The sequence below is a fragment of the Pteropus medius genome, unplaced genomic scaffold (assembly GCF_902729225.1).
Source record: "Pteropus medius unplaced genomic scaffold, Ma_sr-lr_union100, whole genome shotgun sequence".
NCBI classification, from domain to species: Eukaryota; Metazoa; Chordata; class Mammalia; order Chiroptera; family Pteropodidae; genus Pteropus; species Pteropus medius.
Window position 1 is genome coordinate 17,883,990 of NW_024346667.1, and position 19,553 is coordinate 17,903,542.

General features: G+C 34.7%; 1 protein-coding gene across 1 annotated transcript in view; it reads left to right on the plus strand.

Annotated features, from left to right (window-relative positions):
* The window catches only part of ADAM28 (ADAM metallopeptidase domain 28), a 53,572-nt gene that overhangs the window by 5,626 nt on the left and 28,393 nt on the right, over positions 1-19,553 (plus strand). The window contains exons 2-9 of the mRNA XM_039876135.1: positions 4-107; positions 6,029-6,105; positions 8,671-8,749; positions 10,086-10,162; positions 11,732-11,924; positions 14,623-14,694; positions 15,778-15,849; positions 19,176-19,345. Coding sequence (XP_039732069.1) covers positions 4-107; positions 6,029-6,105; positions 8,671-8,749; positions 10,086-10,162; positions 11,732-11,924; positions 14,623-14,694; positions 15,778-15,849; positions 19,176-19,345 — 844 coding nt within the window. The remainder of the gene's footprint in view (positions 1-3; positions 108-6,028; positions 6,106-8,670; positions 8,750-10,085; positions 10,163-11,731; positions 11,925-14,622; positions 14,695-15,777; positions 15,850-19,175; positions 19,346-19,553) is intronic.

Consider the following 19,553-nt stretch of genomic DNA (forward strand, 5'->3'; position numbering starts at 1 on the left):
CAGTAAATGCAATAAAAGAACTCTTTGAAATAAAGGAGTATGAAGTGGTTTATCCCAGAAGACTTCATCCACTACACAAAAGAGAGGCCAAGATGCCAGATCAACAGGTATGGCTTTTGATTTAACAAAGACAAGGAATTTTGAATATCTATCTATCTATCTATCTATCTATCTATCTATCTATCTATCTATCATCTACCTACCTACCTATCAATATATTATCTATCTATATAAAATACATGTACATACTATGCATACACACATATGATTTACACATGAATATATAATTATATTTAATATATAAATACACATATATTTATATATATACACACATTTGTATTTGTTTTTTGACCTGTGTTATCTTTTTTAATCTTCACAGTAAACCAACATTCTATTATTAGACTTATTTTACAGATTAAGATTCTGACAGTTGAAGTAAACTTTAACATTTTTATAGTAATTTATCATTTATTCTGTGTACTCCCAAAGAAATTTGATACCATTTATAATCTATCTATCTATCTATCTATCTATCTATCTATCTATCATCTACACATGCACATATACAAACAATACCATGAACATTAAAACTGATGTAGAAAATAAAATATTGTGGATAAATGCATGTATATATGCAATTAAATTAAGATTAATTACTGTAATTAAACAGGAAATTTACCTCTGTCTTTTCTAATAAGGCAGCCATTAAAAATTGTATAATTCTTACTACATAATGAGATGACATATTCGCAGTCAAAAAAGGAAAGCTAAAACGTAATTTATTTGACAATAATTTTCTAATTATCTATACCTGGAAGTATTCTACAGGGATCCTGGAAAATTCAGATAAATTAGACATAAATAATAACTTGCATCTATCGATCGTAAGATACAGCTCACTGAGGAGTTCACGTTCCCCTTACTGGACAAGGTTCCTCACAGATTACTTCTTCTAAAGCAGACATACTTATAACAGCAGGACCTGTAGTAGGCCCTATTCCCCGAAGTTATCTCTCAGCAACATGTTTCTGCTAAATCTCTCAATTTAAAGAGGACTCATGTGCTTTGGCTTCCCTGTAAACACTCAATATAACTTTCTTCAAATGCTTTCTAGCAGTCTCTTAAAAACCAGAAACCTTTTTTCACTAAATATTTTGAGAAAAATTTCAATACAAGTCCAGTGTTTTTCATCACAGTTATAAAGTGAGTTGTTCAAAACTGTAAAAATAAATGTAAGCTTTGAACGATTTATTTTGATGAAAAATCATACAGTAGTTACTGGCATATAATAGATGATCAATTGATGTTTTAAATGATTGAGCGGATGGATGCAATCGATATAATGTACTTCATATTTATTGCAAATACATTATTTATCGAGTCCGCTACTCAGTTAACTGGTCATATAAACCTTATGTTTTTCTTATCCATTGTGAAAGTGAAAGAATCTGAATTCAGAGGGCTTATTTATGTTCATGTCTTAGCTTTGTTAATTTATCCTGTGTAAATTTAGACGCATGAAAACTTCAAAGTCTAAATTTTGCCTAAAATTTGAGATAATAATAAGAATGCTTACATTATATGGCTATTTTGAAATAATGTTGGTGAAAATCAAAGTGGGTTGCAATTTATTAACTTCTTGTTCAAGAGTATCCTATGACTCTGCTCTGTGTAACCCATCAGACTGTACTTCTTCTGACTAACTTTCAAGGCTCTTTGTGCTTAATGCTATGATTTATCAAGCCATTTTTTTTCTTTCTGCTTCTCGACATAATCTTCTTTTCAGTCAGCCTGGGTATTCTCAAGGCCTTTCTTAATAATATGCTTGTTTCCATCTCTATGCCCTTCCTTATGAATTTCTTGCTACTTAAAACATTCTCTTTGTATGGAAAGTCTGGCCCATCTTACATTGTTTGCCAAGGCAACATGAAATATTCATGTATATACTAATAGATCCTTATCTTGAAGTTATGCTTTTACACCATTTGGCTCTTGATTTTTTTTTTTAATTGATTTTATTGTAGTAAGAATGTATGTATGTGTGTGTGTGTATGATTGTGTATGTAATCTTCTGGTTTGAACTGCCAGGGTCAATAAAAAAAGTGTTTTCTATGTCTTTGACATGTCTCTGCCTCTCCATCACCCTCATCTCTCAGCCCCTGTCTTATAGAAAGTATTCCATAAATGCTCATTGATTCAAAGAATTTCTTGCAAGACACAACAATTTTATCTTTCAAAGAAAATAAAAGTATTAAGTCGAATCCTATAGAGAATTGAAGGAAATTTTGCTTAAATAATTTGAAAGCTTTAATGTTTCTTTATATGGTAAATCTTATTTTTATTTTTGTAGTTTTACCTAGTATATTTACAGATTTCTCCTTTCTCCTTTTAGTTGCATGATGAATATTACAGATGAGCACTTAGTGCTTCCAAGCTGACTCATAAATACATGTAGCTCACTCATGTTTACTTTTTAGTATTGAAGTGACATTGGTGTTCTCAGGTGTTGGTGGATGCCTTTGAAGAACCTTACAGCAAGTATGTGGTTGAACCATTCAGTGTAATTCCTGGCTAAAGCAACACAAAAGAATTAATCAGCTTTTCCCAGGTCATGGTTCCCAGGCTTAGGTATCTCACAACTTCACCTCCTCTCCCTGGTCACTGATGTCTAGTTTCCATTATTTCTTACATCTCGGACTCCACCATGTGTCGAATTGCCAGATTTAGCAAATAAATATACAGGATACTCACTTAAATTTTAATGTCTGATAAATAATTAATGCTTTTTTAGTGTAAGTATTCTCAGTATTGTATGAGATGTGCTGATGTTTAAACAAATATCCACAGTTTATCTGAAATTTAATTTAACTAGAGTCTTATATTTTATCTGGTGATCATACCATGTGGCTTTTGGTATGTCCCTGTGAACATCTAGAACTAAAGCTTGGCAGTTACTCTGTGATCTCAGCTGTTGTCCTTTCTATAATTAATAAGGGCCCATGCTGCTGTATGTCTGGTATTTCAATCCTGCTCTGTCATGCAGTAGGCGCATTGTTTCCCTTGACATAGCATCTTCTCCTTTTGCTCAGGTACATCTTATGACTAATAAGAACACTGTCTTATCAATATAAGCCAAGGTCTTGAACGTTATTCTTGTGCTTTCTGTATTGATCCTATTGGTCTTCCTTGTACAAAGAACTGATTAGCAATTACTCGAAACATTCGAAAGTCATAATGCATGTGACCAAGGGATCTCTGTATTCATAGATGCTACATAGGTCTCAGTCTAGATTACTCACTTCTCAAGTTCTCCTGAAGTGGAGGAATTCTGTGATTATTATACAACTGTGCCCTTTACTGGACCAGAGACTGAAGCACCAGTGTTACCTGTCAGCTGTACCAAAAGCATAGCCCCATCTTTCTGACTCCATCATGCCTGGCCGCATCGCTTACAGTTTTGTGGTTTTATCTAGTATATTTACAGATTTCTCCTTACTCTTTTTAGTTGTGTGATGAATATTACAAATGAGCACTTAATGCTTCCAAGCTGACTCATAAATACATGTAGCTCATAATCCTAAAAATAATCCATAGAAATTTTATGGAGACACTAAAGACCAAGATAGAACCTTGAGTATATTCATGATTGTATTCATGATTGTATTTTGTATGCATGGGATAAGAAAAACTGAATAAGTATTTGTCAAATAAATGAGCAAATGAATAAGTAAACAAATGGACAAATGAATGAAGGAGTATAAATGGAGTACATTACACACATAGCTGCATAAATATGTATTCAATGAATACTTAATCAAGGTCCCTGATGTTGCAAACATATGCAAAAGGTAGTTGCTATTCTTCCTAGAATTTGGCCTCCAGATCACATATTTCCTTGGAGGCCAAAACCATCTTGCCTTTGTCTTATGCCCTAAAATAGAGTATGTGGCAGCATAATGCTTCCCCTTTCTGCGAACAATTTCAGGCGTCAGCTCAGTCTACCAGGATTTATAGAAGTCTTGAATTTTTTGTCTTATGTCAAGACTTGGATTAAGACCTTACCTGGGATTTATAGGGTTTCCTTTGCTATTTCTTATGTGCTCATGGGTGTCATCTTGACTTCACAAATCTGCTCCCATTCCAGGACCATCCACCCCCTAAACCTTATGCATTACATCTTTTTCTGGAAGAAATTTTTATTTATATGTCCCTATGACCAGCTCATCTTACTCAATAGACTCAACATCATTTCCTTCTAGTGAATTCTCTCCAAGTCAAGATGCATCTTTACTCTCCTAACCTATAGTTCAGAACCCAAAATAGAACATAAATTGGACACATTTCTTATCAGCAGGCATTACTCTCCACCATGGACTTGTACTTGAGAAGAGCAGTTATAGCCTTACCCAGTGCACCTTCTTTCATAGAGACTATGGCTTTCTTCCTGATGTTTCCTTTCATCCATAATCTGTAAAGAGCCTCCAAATAATGTTTTAGGTTGATGAATATTACAGATGGGCACTTAATACTTCCAAGCTGACTTATAAATACATGTAGCTCATAATCTTAAAAATAATCCTTAGAAATTTTCTGGAGACACTAAAGACCAAGATAGAACCTTGAATATATTCATGATTGTGAGAAATAGATATCTAGAAGGCTATTCTAGTTAGAAGGTCATATCTAGTATTCTAATATGTTCATTCTTAAACCTGAACCACAAGTGGTTACGATTCCACATGACTTATTTTTCACTCTTAGATTTCTTTCTAGCTCCTGTTATTTGTGAAAATGGATTGAATTACAGTAGCCTCTCCTCATCTAGTCCCGTAGTACAGAATATCTATAGTCATGGATTTTTGACCCCAAAGAAGACTTCAGTAATTGATAATTTAAAGAAAGTATGAGTCAAAATATCTGATCTTGGAAATGAAAAAATCTCTGCACGATACCCCTGATCTGATGGGTCTAACTCATTCTTGTCCCTCAATGAGCTCAGATACTATTCTGGCCAGGAGAGGAAGGAGAGAAAATAACTTGGGCCTCGGCACAACACAGCAGAGGGAGCAGCACACTTATGGAATAAGTGATTCTCAATCATATGTGGTCTGCCATATTTAGATCTCTTTAACAATATTGTGCTGACACTTCCCAGTGAATTTTTAGATATTGGGTGTAACTGTGGCTAATAACTCTGTTTTATAGAATAGTCAGAACTCAGTACCCAATATGATTTTTAAAATACTTCTGTATAGTCATCTATAGCTTCTCCTGTGTATATGAATCAAAAGTTAAAACCGTTCTCCTGATTCACATGGTTTACTTAAGGAGATAGTTTCTCTTTCTGAATGCCTTAGGCCATGTTTTCTTCTGGATGACTTCTCCCTGTCTTAAGGTACATGTGCCTTTTATTTTGCCCATATTTTAACATCGACTTAGCCTTGAGAAGGTCTCCAAACCAAAAATCATCAGTGAGAGGCTTGGAGGCCTTCGGGTCTGTGTGCACACAATTCTTTCTCAAATAATACCCTACTCTTTTCCACTGGGTTAATTCTTATCTCAGCTTGCACATTACTTCCTTAAGAAAGCCTTTCCTGCCCTTAAGATGTTAGATAGACATCCTACATTGCTTCCACATGTATTTCGCTTATTATACAATGTAACTCACATTCACTGTCTGTCTTTCCACAAGAGTGTAAGCTTTCTGACAGCAGGTACCAATTTTTCTTGCTTAGATTTAAATTTCCAGAACTGAGAAGTGTCTTGCATATAACCAGCACTCAAATAATATTTGTAGAATACATGGATGGATGGATGGGTAGATGGATGGAAAGTTCTCAGATAATTTGACTACCTAGTTGGCAGAGTTGTTTGATTTGTTAAAAGAGACAGAAGCAGATAATTGGTATTATAAAGAATAGCGTTAAAGAAAAGCAAGCATTGCTTGCTCATGATTAAACAGATGGACCTAGCAAAGTGAATATTTGTGTGTTTTTAATTACCAGTAAATGTTTGTGCATTTTTTCAGGAAAAATTTGAAACCGAATTGAAGTATGAAATGACAGTCAATGGAAAAATCGCAGTGCTTTATTTGAAAAAATCTAAGTAAGTGTCATACTTCTGATATAATCTTCATCAATAGCAAGTTAGCATATGGAAATTATGCTAATTGAGTCTATTACTGCTCATGGCTCTCACAAACTTTGGCTACTCAGCTTTTTCTCTCAATTAGTCTGAGGGGTTCAGCAAATATTTCCTCCCACTGAAGTAGTAGAAACACCTTGGATAAAACAACAGTTTACTAGAGTTTTGATGCTTCTAGTAATAAAATAGTGAATGAGGTGTAGGCAGACATATATTTTATCAAATTCTATGAAATAACAGATAGATTTTTAACTCTTCCCCCATGTTATTGCATTTTATTATTCTAATACTAAAAGATTAGATAATATTCAACAATAAAAAACCAAACAATCCAATTAAAAAATTTTCAGAGGACCTGAATAGACATTTTTCCAAAGAGGACATATAGATGGTCAATAGTTATATGAAAAGATGCTCATCATTAATCATCAGAGAAATGTAAATTAAAATCACAATGAGATATCATCTCACACCTGTTAGAATGGCTATCATCAACAAATCAACAAACAAGTTTTGGTGAGAACGTGGAGAAAAAGAAACCCTCAAGCACTGTTGGTGGGATTGTAAATTGGTGCAGCCACTATGGACAACAGTATGGAGATTCCTCAAAAAAATTAAAAACAGAACTTATGACCCAGAACTTACAGTTCTGGGTATTTTTTCTGCAGAAATCCTAAACACTAATTTGAAAATTCATATGCACTCCCATGTTCATTGCAGCTTTATTTACAATAGCCAAGATATGGAAACAACATAAATGCCTATCAATAAACTAATGGATAAAGAAGAGGTCGTACATATATACAATGGAATATTACTCGCCCATAAAAAAAGAATGAAATCTTACCATTTGTGACAACATGAATAAACCTGGAGAGTATTACACTAAGTAAAATAAGTCAGACAGAGAAAGACAAATATCACGTAATCTCACTTATATGTGGAATCTAAGGAACAAAATAAATGAATAAACAAAGCAGAAACAGACTCATAGAAACAAATACCAAACTGATGGTTGGCAGATGCCAGGAGTGTTGGAGGGCTGGGTGGTGCTAGTTAGGGCACTTTCAGCTTTTTCACTGAGCTTCTTAAAAGTCTTGCAATTAAAGAGTCAATTAAATAGACAAATGATTAAGAAGTACAAATTGATAGTTACAAAATAGTCACAGGGATGTAAATGACAGTGCAGGGAATATAGTCATTAATATTGTAAAACTAAGTATGGTGGGAGGTTGGTACTGGACTTATTGGGGGGAATCATTATATATAAATGTCTAACCACTATGCTGTAAACCTGAAACTAATATAAAATAATATTGAGGATCAACTGTAATTTTTTTAAAAAAAGATTAGATATGAAAACAATTTGTAACCATTTGCATGGTTGCAAAAAACAAACAAACAAACAACAAAAAAAACCAAGACATATGTAAATTAAAGAAACTCTAGAGCCAAAGAACAAGTCAGTGGTAAAACCAGAGCTAGGCTATCCCGAGGCTAACACCATTGCCCTTTCTACCCAGCTATTCACTTACCTGCCAATTTTTCTCATATGTTACATTGTGCTCTTATTCCTTCATACTTTTCACCCAATTCATTAAAATTTAACATTTTTTTTTAATTTCACTGCCTCCACTCTCACTCAGATCTTGATCATCCTATATTTAGAGTACTTTGAAAGCAATTTTTAAAAATCTTCTGTGCTTTCAGGCTCTTTCAGTCCCTAAATTGTTCTATACAGGAAAGCAAGATAGATAAATAGACCTTTTGCAAAAAATCACAACTGGCTAGATTTTGGAAACTGTGATATAATGGAAATAATACAGGCTTTGAATTGAGGTAGACCTGGATATGATCTTATGCCACTTGAGCTATTTAATCTTATCTGGAAAATAAAGAGAGTAGTATTTACCTTATAGGATTGTTGAAAAGATTATATTAAATGACTCATGTAACATGTCTAACCCAGTGGCCAGTAGAAAGATAGCATTTAATACTTAATCATTTCCTTTTCTCCTCAGCCTGATTCTTTAAAAAATATATTTGGGCTCCTATTTCCTGGCAGATAATTGAAAGACTTTTAAGAAACTCAGTGAAAAAGCTGAAAGGGCCCTAACTAGCAGATATAAGTTAGTTTCCACTAAACTCTTTGCCACTACTAGCTGTTAACAGTCACTGTTAGAATGGAAATACACTCATCCTAAACTGGTGTGGAACATTACTCTTTTGCTACATTTTTAAAATGTTGCCCTTCTCAGGTTCCATTTGATCCTCAAATTTCTCTTCAGACAATTCTGCAAAATCTGATGACAAAGCCGACATTGTCCCATATTATTCAGGAACGTCCCTGCCCCTCTCAGTCTTCCCATTTTAGCATCCCTTTCATTCTTGGACTTGTCTTGAACGTTTAGGAGGAGAAGCTTGGGAGTTGAAGCTTTTCTTCACCCCCAGTGAGAGCTCTCCCTTTAATCACTGGACTTTACACTTAGCATGAGTAATTATGACTCTTTTTTTCCCCCCGTCCAGGGATCTCCTTGCACCAGGCTACACGGAAACACATTACAATTCCACTGGGAAGGAAGTCACCACCAGCCCACAAATCATGGTAAAACAGAGTTCTAGATTAATTGTTAATTGAGGTATAACCCACACACCCAAATGCAGTGTCATCGCCTGACAAATAGTGAAAGGGAAACAGCATTTATAGCACTGGTGCTTTATTCAGTATACTAATTTCTTAATAGATCCTCCATCATTTGTACAGTTTGATAAGAACAAAGTTATTCCTTAACAACCATGGTAACTCTTTCCAGCCTTCAACGGTTCCCACTAAGAGAGTGGGCAGAAGGAGCTTCTGATTTTTATTACAGGAGTGAAGAATTAAATACATCTAGTGTTCTTGGTCAATGCCAATCACCTATCTAGAACATTCAGTCCTCAAACTCAAAACTATTTCCTCAATGGTAGAACTGTAGAATTCTATATTCTTTAAATAATTTATACTCTTGACTCTTATTCAGAGAAAATGACAGTGTAAAGTAACACGAGGGGTAGTTTGTCATTGCCATCTTTTCTGAGCTCTGTTTTGTACTGGAAGGCCCTCACACATTTTCTTCTGCAGTGGTCCCCAATCTTTTTGGCACCAGGGACCTGTGCTCTTATGAGAATCTAATGCCCGGTGATCTGAGGTAGAGCTGAGGTGGTGATGCTAGCGCTGGGGAGCGGCTGCAAATACAGATGAAGCTTCGCTCGCTTGCCCGCTGTTCACCACTTGCTGTACAGCCCGGTTCCTAACAGGCCATGGGCCGGTACCAGTCCATGGCCCAGGGATTGGAGACCCCTGTTCTATAACAATGACACAGAGGTTTACATGAGCCACTACCTTTTCTGTCCCAAAGGGGAATGTTATACTTGATTGAAGCACATCCACATGAAAAAGGATTAGGATTGGGCATTTTGCTCCAAATGGAAGCAAGGGATGCTATACTAATCTAGTTAATGTGGTGAAACTCTTTGGATAAATAAAAAAATTAACAACACAATTCGAATGACACATTCATTGAAAAGAGCTAATAGGTATTAGAAAAAAATAATAAGCCATCAAGGAAAAGAGTGAATATCTGATGTTTGGGATTTCAGGTTTTAAACATACATTTGTAAATTTTTCTTCCAGATTGTATTCACCTTATTATCCTTTTTCTGCAATATCGACATTTATACCTACATTTAGTTAACACTAAGCATTTGGGATCACTAGCTAAATATTAAAAGTTTTAAACATATAAAACTTAAATATTTTTTATATCTCTAAGTTGGCTGTTCTTCAGCATAAAATGATTTAAAAATATTGTAGATCCTATCTCAAGATTTCAAATTTAAATTTAGCAATAGGTCTAAAAAACATACACACTTTCCTAAAACCCCTTTTCTCTTTTCTTTAGGATGACTGTTATTACCAAGGACACATCATTAATGAAAAAGTTTCTGAAGCTAGCATCAGCACATGTAGGGGTCTAAGGTAAGACTTCATGAATGCTTTGTATGTGCCTGTGATGATGGTGTGCGTGTGTGTGTTTTAATAAACCTGAAGAATATCACATATAATTACCTATATCATCGTTGAGTATGAATTCTAAGGGCTCAAAAATTTTGAAATTTGAAGGAAACATGGCTTCTGTTGATAGTAGTTTAAAAATTGCACATCTGAATTGCTCGCAGAGTTGCTTTTGTTGTTTGCTTGCTTGTTTTCAAACTATAGGTTTTGAGTCCCAGTTTGAAAGTTAGAATATGTGGGGAATGGTAGCCCCTCTCCACCTTCTCTCTTCACTCTAAAATCTCTAGCTTGTCCATCCACACCTCTGATGTCCATTTTGTGTGTGTGTGTGTGTGTGTGTGTGTGTGTTAAGGACTCCCAAGTATCTGTCCACAGTAAGATATCTTCTTATACCTATCCTTGATTGCCCAATTTCCTCTTACATATCTCCATATCTCTTTAATATCTGGATGTCTTAATGAAATCTGAATCTTAATATACTCCTAATCAAGCCAATAATTCTCTCCAAAATCTGATATTTTTCTAGTGTTTTCTATCTCAGCGAATGGTATAACCAACCAACTACTTGCTCAATCCAGAAACCTAGGTTTCTTGACTTGTTACCTCCCAACTACCCATTTCAATCTATTATCAAGCCTTATTGATTATATGTTTTAAATATTTCCTGAGATTATCCACTACATTCTCTCTCTACTGCCATATCCTAATTCAAACTACCATGATCATCATGCAGACCATTGCAACAAACCACCCAATTTATCTCCTCGAGTCTATTCTTGTATTCTAATTCTATGTATATAATTATATGTCATATAATTATACATATTTGTGGATCTAACGTGATAATTTAATCCACATCTATCTTTCTTATTTGATTGTAAACTCTGTGAGAGGAGAGACCATGTCTCTTTTTTACTATTGGCCTTTAGTCCAATGCCTAATGAATAATGGGTGCTGTCTGAATATTGGTTGAATGAATCTTAGCAAAATGCTTCAGCAGAGAGAAATGAGGTAAAATTGGTATTATTTATTGATCACGTGCTTTACATATTATCTCCTTCAATTTTATAACCATCCTATTATGTTGGTATTATTATTCTCAGTTTATAGTTGCCGAAACTGAGGCTATGTGAGTTTAAGTAATTTCCCATGGAATCACAGCTAATAAATCATCGACTCAGAATTTTAACCCTTTCCTCCAAAATCTCTTTCATTTTCAGTGCACCTTTAGAGCAAACAAGACATAGGGATTGGAAGAACAATGCAAATTCATGAAATTTCATTCTAGTGCCAGCCCTGACCTACAGTAGCTATATAACATTGCAATTGTTGCTTCTCCCCAAGGGGTCTTATTTCCTCATAGAGAAAATAAGTTTAGGTTTTCTCCAAGGAGATCTTCAGCTATAATGTTACACTATATTCTACTGCCATGAGCTTGGAATGTTTTGGTACTGGTAACTTTTTAGAATCTCTGTCTGTAGCACTTGCATGCAGGAATATTTTTTAAGAAGCCTGGATTCTCATGTTTTTCAGGGGCTACTTCAGTCAGGGAGATGAAAAGTACTTCATTAAACCTTTAAGCCCCACATATCAGGATGAACAGGAACATGCACTCTTCAAGCATGATCCTGAAGAAAAGAAGAGTGACAGCACCTGTGGGACAGATGACATATCATGGGCACATGGATCTCGGCAGAATATAGCCCCACCTGCCACCAGTCTGGTTGTATGTTTACCTTTATTTTTTATTTGCAACGTTCCCACGTATTCTGTCCTGGCTGACTTGGGTTCCAGTCTTAGCAGCTGCAACTGAATGAAACTTTACAGTCATTGTTGAAACTAGTAAGCTATAGAGACACTAAAACATTGTCATACATTGATTTATTTAATAAGCACTTATGGATCAGCTATTATTAAAAATAACGTGCAAGGGCTAAAAAAAAGTATAAAGCTTGCCCTCCGGGAGCAGGCAACTTTACCAATACTACAACATTCAAAAAGGTGCACAATATTATTATCACTTTGAGATATAATATCCTGCTGTCTTCGTGAATGAACTCATTCAGCAAATCTTCAAGCACTACTGTAGGTGCTGGGGATGTAGCAGTAAGAGAAATTAATATAGGCTCTGTCCACAGGAACTTCAAATACTCTTTCATATGTGAAATTCAGTTTCCAGTCACAGAAGAATCATCTTTTCTAAATGTCCTCAGAATCTATAAGCACTGGGCAGAATTGGTCTGGATAAAATAAAATCTCTGTTGGGTTCTATTTGCTGTGAGCATAAATTCTACCAGACATATAACATCTAAGAACCCAGAATCACCACTTATAGCTATTTAATTCCATAAATGTCGATTTCCTGTTTTAGCTGGTACAGACCTCTTGTCTCTGTCTAAATTTCTTGCAAACCATGTGCAAATAGCTGTGTTTCCATGACATCCTATTGTTTTGTTTTTCCCCCTACCTCACTAGTGCTACTCCTTCTTAGCACTTCTCACTATTATCCCTCCTCTAATTGGCTACTAAATATTAGAGACCCTCACAAAGCTCCATCCTGGGTCCCATTCTATGCTTTATCTACATATTCTTCCTAGGTAATCTCATCCTATGCTATATGCTCTGTTTAAATAAGAACTCTGCACTAATTACCATCAAATGTATATCTCCAATTTTGAAATCTCCTCTAAAGGCCAGACTGTTATAATTAACTACTTACTTCATGCATCATTTGAATGTCTAATATCACAAACTTAATGTGGTCAAAATAGAACTACCGATTTCTAAGCCCTAAACAAAACGTGCTTCTCCCTCATTCTCCTCTAACTCAATTGATGGTACCACCATTCATTATTTCTCAGGCCCAAATATAGAAATTATCCTTGGTTCCTCTTTTCTTTATTTCTCTTTATCTGGTATTTGTCAGCAAATGCCTCCATGTAGTTCAGATGTTTCATTTTGTTCTCGCTTTCCAACTACCACAATAATCGCAGCAGCAGCCTCTACCTGACTTTCTCACTCTCATTCCTGCCTCAGTAGAATCCACTCTCCACACAATAGCTGAAGTGATTCTTTTATTCTAAGTCACATCATGTCACTTTTCTGTTTAAAACCCTCAAATAGTTTCTCATTACATTTAGTACAAAATCTAAAAGAACAGTCCGTGAGTTGCAAACCCTGTATGATTAGGGCCCCACCTACCTCTCTAATCAGTTCCCATCAATGACCTCCCCATTATGTTCTGACAAATCCGAACTTTTTCTGTGCTTTAAACATGCCAATATCGATTCACCTTAGAGTCCTTTCACTTTTTTTTTTTCTTTTATTTTTTCCTCTGCTGCAATTGTCTTCCAAGTTATCTTCCTTTGCATGGCTTCTCCTTTTCATTAATATGTCAGCTTCAGGGCCAATTCTTTAAAGCTTTTTCTAAGCATCTATTCTAAAATGACTACCTCGTCACTCAATATCACATCACTCCATTTGATACTCTACATAGCACTAATTCCTATCTGATATATCTATGTTCATTTGTCTGCTGTGAGCATTTTAAGCACATGGAACTTTTCACTGCTGTATCCTTAGTGTCCAGAACACAGTTGGTGCATAGTAAGGGCTAATAAGTATGTTGCTCTCACAGAAAGTGGGAGGTAAGTACATACCTCATTAGATAATACTTAAAGTCTACCTTCAGTAATCTGTTCTTGTTAATAGACCCTTATTTACCTGTTAAAAGACAAGGACTTCTAGAAATGCAACCTAATAAACTTTAATGGTTTATTATTTAGTACAAATAATATGTCTGCTATTTTTGGATGGGACAATCCACTATGAAACATGTTCTTTTGTTGTTGTTGTTTTGTTTTGTTTTGTGGAGAGAAAAAAACAGAAAATAGGAAAGCTTGGAATGTGAGAAAGAGATCCAGTTCTGTCTGAGAAGAAAAGAATAGATTAGGTTTCATGATGGCTATGGGCATTGCACCATTGGTAAAGGAGTAGTAGGTATTCACTGAGCTAGGAATAAAAAGCTATATACTAAATAAACAAAACATTAGAAGGATACCGAAGTCAAAGTCGGTCAATTTCATTTCAGAATAGTGGAAAAAGTCCACTGTTCAAAAAATCTGAAGATTTGGGTTTTAATTCCAGCATGCCTTCTAATTAGTTGTGTAATCATTTAAACTCTTTGGTGAAATAAAGGGGTCAGAGTAGAATATCACTGATGTCTCTACTAGCTCTGATATTCTGAACCTTGTCTGACTAATTAGAGTTAAAATGTAGATAATTCTGGCTAATTAGAGTTAAAATGTCTTTCTTTATTCCCAGATATCAATCAATCTCATAAAATAACACATTTCAAATAAAAGAATGACTTTTTGTAGAGAGAGATGTTGTCTTAGTAATTTCTCTTTTAATATTTATTACAGAAATCGAAAGATCGGAAGGTTTGGGAACATAAGAAATATATAGAATATTATTTGGTCCTGGATAATAGTGAGGTAATTATATCAGATAAATATGTCTTTTAAAATCCCCTTCTACCTAAATTTATTATGTGAGATATTAAATATGTGGATTAGTTTAGAAAAATCATGAACATGAGCTATTCTTTTTTACAAATTGTTCTGAATCTAGGAAATTTAACATATAATTAGACTGATATGATTTCTCTTTCTCAGGGATATGCAGCTGATGCGATATGCATTAACTGAATTCTTTGCACTATTATGCGCCTTTCTTGTTGTCTTAAGAGTTCCAACTTAGTTTTTCCATAAATTCCTTTGTCATTTTGTCTTCTGTTAAGTAGTTAAATCATTGGTAAATTAGAATTTATGCTCATCAGAGAGTGGTAAATATAAAAGGCTAATGAATGGAAACTTCTGAAAAAGGCAATTTTTTGCTAATATTCATTGTTTATCTTCTTTTATGAGAATCCATTTTCACCTGTTGAATATTCTAAACATGAGGTCTACATTGTAATTTCTAAAGAAAAAATTCTGTGCTATGATAATATGAGCAAGTGAATTAGTTGAGGCCCTAAAGCATTGGCCTCTCTTATTATATTGTTTATTTGCTGCTTATGTATTTTTAAATAAAAAAGCTATTTCTTGCACCAATTCTACATGGCTTAGGAAATCATGATGTTTTACTGAAAATACATTTGGAATAAATTTTTAGAGCATTACACTGAGTTAGTACTTCAGGAGACAAACATCATTTCTACTTCTAAAGCATTTAAATTCAGCTAGAGAAATAGGAAGCACTTTGTTTCTTACTTCTAAGTGTTAACTTTTATAACTGATAATGAATTATAACCACTGATAGGTAAAATAAACTGAAGTTGCCTTTTGTTTAAATTTTTAAAAAAATTTTTAGGTGAGGCAACGCTTGATTGACCTCACAGATTGCAAGGACCTTGTCAGCTTACGATACCTTATTTTTTATTTTTTATACCTACAGCACCTTCCCAAGTGGTCTCCCATTAAAGTTCTAACCAGGCCAGACCCTGAAGTTGCTTTTTTTGCCTTCCTATTATGTTCACTTTTATCAGTGTTCATATTTTGTCTTGTTTGTTTTTTCAGTTTAAAAAATACAATCAAGATACAGAGGAAATAAGAAAGAGAGTGTTTGAGATGGCCAATTATGTTAACATGGTATGATATATTTTATTAAATGTAGTTTTAACAGTTTGCTAGTTGGTGTCATTGGTGTTTCTATGAATGCTCATGAAGCAGTGAAGGAAAGTCATTAATTACTCTTAAGATTAAAACTGTTGACTGACTCTCAAAGGGTAACCACGACTTTTACTACTTAAATATTAATGATACATAAGAGAGACTTTCTTACCACACTATTCATAGGTCTATGAAAGTATAAAGGGTGGTTTTGTTTGTGTGGTTTTATTTGTGCAGTTTTGGTTTTTCTAAAGCCCAGTAAGAAAATACTGACAAATTTATCTCAATAGAAAGCCAATCTAAGGAGGAAAACATAAAAATAAACAAAATAAACTAAGCTCTGGCACAGTGACATTTTTTATATGTTATTTCATTTAACACTCAAAAAAAAAACCCCTTTAATATATTATTAACCCTAATTTACAGTTAAGAAACTAGATTCTAAGAAGCAAAGTAACTTACCTAAAATCACTAAGTTAGAGAACGCTAGAGATAAGATTTGAACTTAGATTTCAAGCCCATTTTGATTGCATAATTGTTGATTCTGTTTTTTATCATCTAATTTCCAAACTCTCTTAAAATATCATTTCTGTATCTTGTCTATTTAAATCTTAACCATTAGTTTCTTGTTAGTTGAACATATGATTAGCCTGCTTAGTTGAAAGGAGTGTCACTTTGTGGTGTCCTGCAAATCCTCTAAGGATAGAAAGAAAATGAAGGCGAATTCAATGACCAAGGTCATATCTCATCTTCTCCACAAAGATCACTCTGATTCCCCTTAAGGAAACCCAAGAACTGGCCATATTTATTGAGCACCTACTTTGCGCCAGGTACAAATAAAACAATAAAGTAGGGAATTAAACTAACAAATAGTCTTTCCTTCAAGGAGTTTGCATTCTTATTCAAAAAGACAAACATAAATCAAATAAAGAGTACATAGAATGGTGATAAGTGCTATAAAGAAAAACAAAGCAGGGAGAGAGAGAGATTTATTTTGGGTACTATGTTAAACAGAAAAAGCCTCTTTAATAAGGTGATATTTGAGTGGAGGTCTGAAGGGAGAGAAGTGTCTGTCCCTAAAGGAGGGTGTTCAAAGCAGAGTAAAGGACCTGAGGGAAGAATCCAGCATGTCTTGTTTGAGGACCAGCGAGAAGGCCATTGGGTCAGGAATGTAGTAAGCCAGGGCAAGGGTGGGATTAGGTGACATTGGCAGGTAGCAGTGGACAAAACCTGAAGTCTCTGGTGGGACTGTGTAAGAATTTTGTTATTCTTCATGAGTAAGGAGGACACTGGAGAGCAGATGTGTGTTCTTAAAAGATTATCTTGACCATTACATTGAAAATAAACAGGGAGAGCAAGGGCAGAAACAAGATCAGATGAGGAAATTGTGCCACAATTCAGGCAAGAGATGATGACAGTTTGAGAAAAAGTAGTGATAATGAATCTGTTGATAATAGCCGACTTCTGGATAGGTCAATGGGGTTTATGAGATGGATGGGAGATGGAAGTTATAAGAAAAAGGGAGGAGTCAAGTGACATCAAGCATTTTGACCTGAACAGCTTCAGGAATAAGGAAATATGATAGGGGATGGCGATCCAGAGGAAAGATTATGATTTCTGTTTTGGACACATTAACTTTGAGATATTTCTTTTGTGTAAAGATTTCCAGGTGGAAATGCTGAATAACAAGATTGCAGTTCAGTGACAAAGTCTGGGTAAAGATATAAATCTATGTCTTATTACATATAGATGACATAAGACATGAGTCAGCAAACTATAGCTTGTGGGCCAAATCCGGCCTCATGCTTTTTTACAAAATAAAGTTTTATCGGAACACAGCCACCTTCATTTGTTTACACTGTCCGTGGCTACTTTCCTGCTACATTGCCAGAGGTGGTGAGCAGTTGCCATCGAGACCACACGGCCTCAAAGCTTAAAATATTTTCCATGCAGACTTTTACAGAAAAAGTTTGCCAACGCTGGTGTAAAATACCAGGTATGGATAGATAGAAAAGAGACCTGAAGAGAGATCCTTAAAGTACTTCTTTGAGAAGAGATTAGAATGGAGGAAAAACTGACAAAGAGACCAAGAAGGAGTGACAGTGAGGCAGGAGGAAAACCAATAGTGGGGAGTTATTTTTAACTAGGACTAGAGTTCTGTCAGGCAAGTAGAATAAAGCAAGAAATGAGTAAGAAAGTTGAGGGAATAATAAAGGGGAGGATTTTAATCTGGTTAGAGTTTTATGTCTCTTTCGGTGATCATTGCATTCCTCAATGCTTTTATTACTTTCCAAACCACTTTTAAAAAATGTCTTCAGGTTTCTCAGCAGAAAGTTGCCCCATGAGAAAGTCTGTCACTGTGCAGTTTTTTTTCAAGCTGTATTAAGATTTAATTGGTATATAACAAACATTGTACAAATTCAAGGTGTTCAATGTTTTGTTTTGATACACTTATATATTGCAAAATGATTACTACCATCAGCTAGGTAACTCCTCCATCACATCACATTATTACCAGATTTTTTTTTTTTGTGGTGAGAACACGTAAGATCTATTCTTTTAGCAATTTTCCAGTATATTATATAATGCAGTGTTATGAACTATAATCACCATGCTATACATTTGATCACCAGAATTTATTTATCTTATAACTGGAAGTTTGCACCCTTGACCAACACTGTACAATTTTATAAACTATGGTAGCTATTTAAGCTTTTGTCTTTTGAGTAAGCATATTGTCCCATGAGTTGAACTTGCTATTTCTAAAAGTTACCCTATGTGCATTATGGATTGTTTGATTCATTCCAGGTTTAAGAATTAGAAGACCACTTACTCTATTGTCACTTACAGATGCAAGACTTTTTCAGACAGCACATTTCTTTTCTAATATCCAAACTAGCAGTGGGTCAACCTTGCTAATTCTGAAATCTTATGACTCTGAGAACATCACAAAGCTTTTGAGTAAATATACTTAAAATGAAGTAATAGTAAGGAGCTACTAACAGAAAATTATATTTCTTGAGACGCGAGCGGGAAAAATTTGTTTCAATGGGACTTTCGCTCCAAAAAAAAAAAAAAAAAAGAAATCTACAGACCTGAACTACTTAAGGGTGTCTGCTTTGCCTGAGAATGGGGATGCTAGTGTCTGCAAAAAGAGATGGTAACTTAATTTTACAACTATGTTTTAAAAGAAGTTTTTTACAGTGGTGTTATAAATAAGTTTGAAAATCTAAAGTCCATTGAAAATATTAATGATAATGTCATCACTAGGAGTCATTGCTTTACCATTTATTCTCTTCGGACAGCTTTATAAAAAGCTCAATACTCATGTGGCCTTAGTTGGGATGGAAATCTGGAATGACAAAGATAAGATAAAGATAACACCAAATGCAAGCTTTACCTTGGAAAACTTTTCTCAATGGAGGGGGAGTGTCCTCCCAAGGCGAAAGCGTCATGATATCGCTCAGTTAATCACGTATGTATAGATTTCCCCCTTTTTACATTACATGATAGTTAGCATAGAAAATTTTCAAAGCCTGAGAAAAACAAGTGATATCTCTGGGTATAGGGTAAGAAGTGGTTTACCTATAGAAGGTTAAAAGTTTAAAAAGTACTCATTTGGATCTTATGTTGAATATGTTCTTGGTTTTGAGCCAGGTATTTTCTTTTTCTTTTCTTTTCTT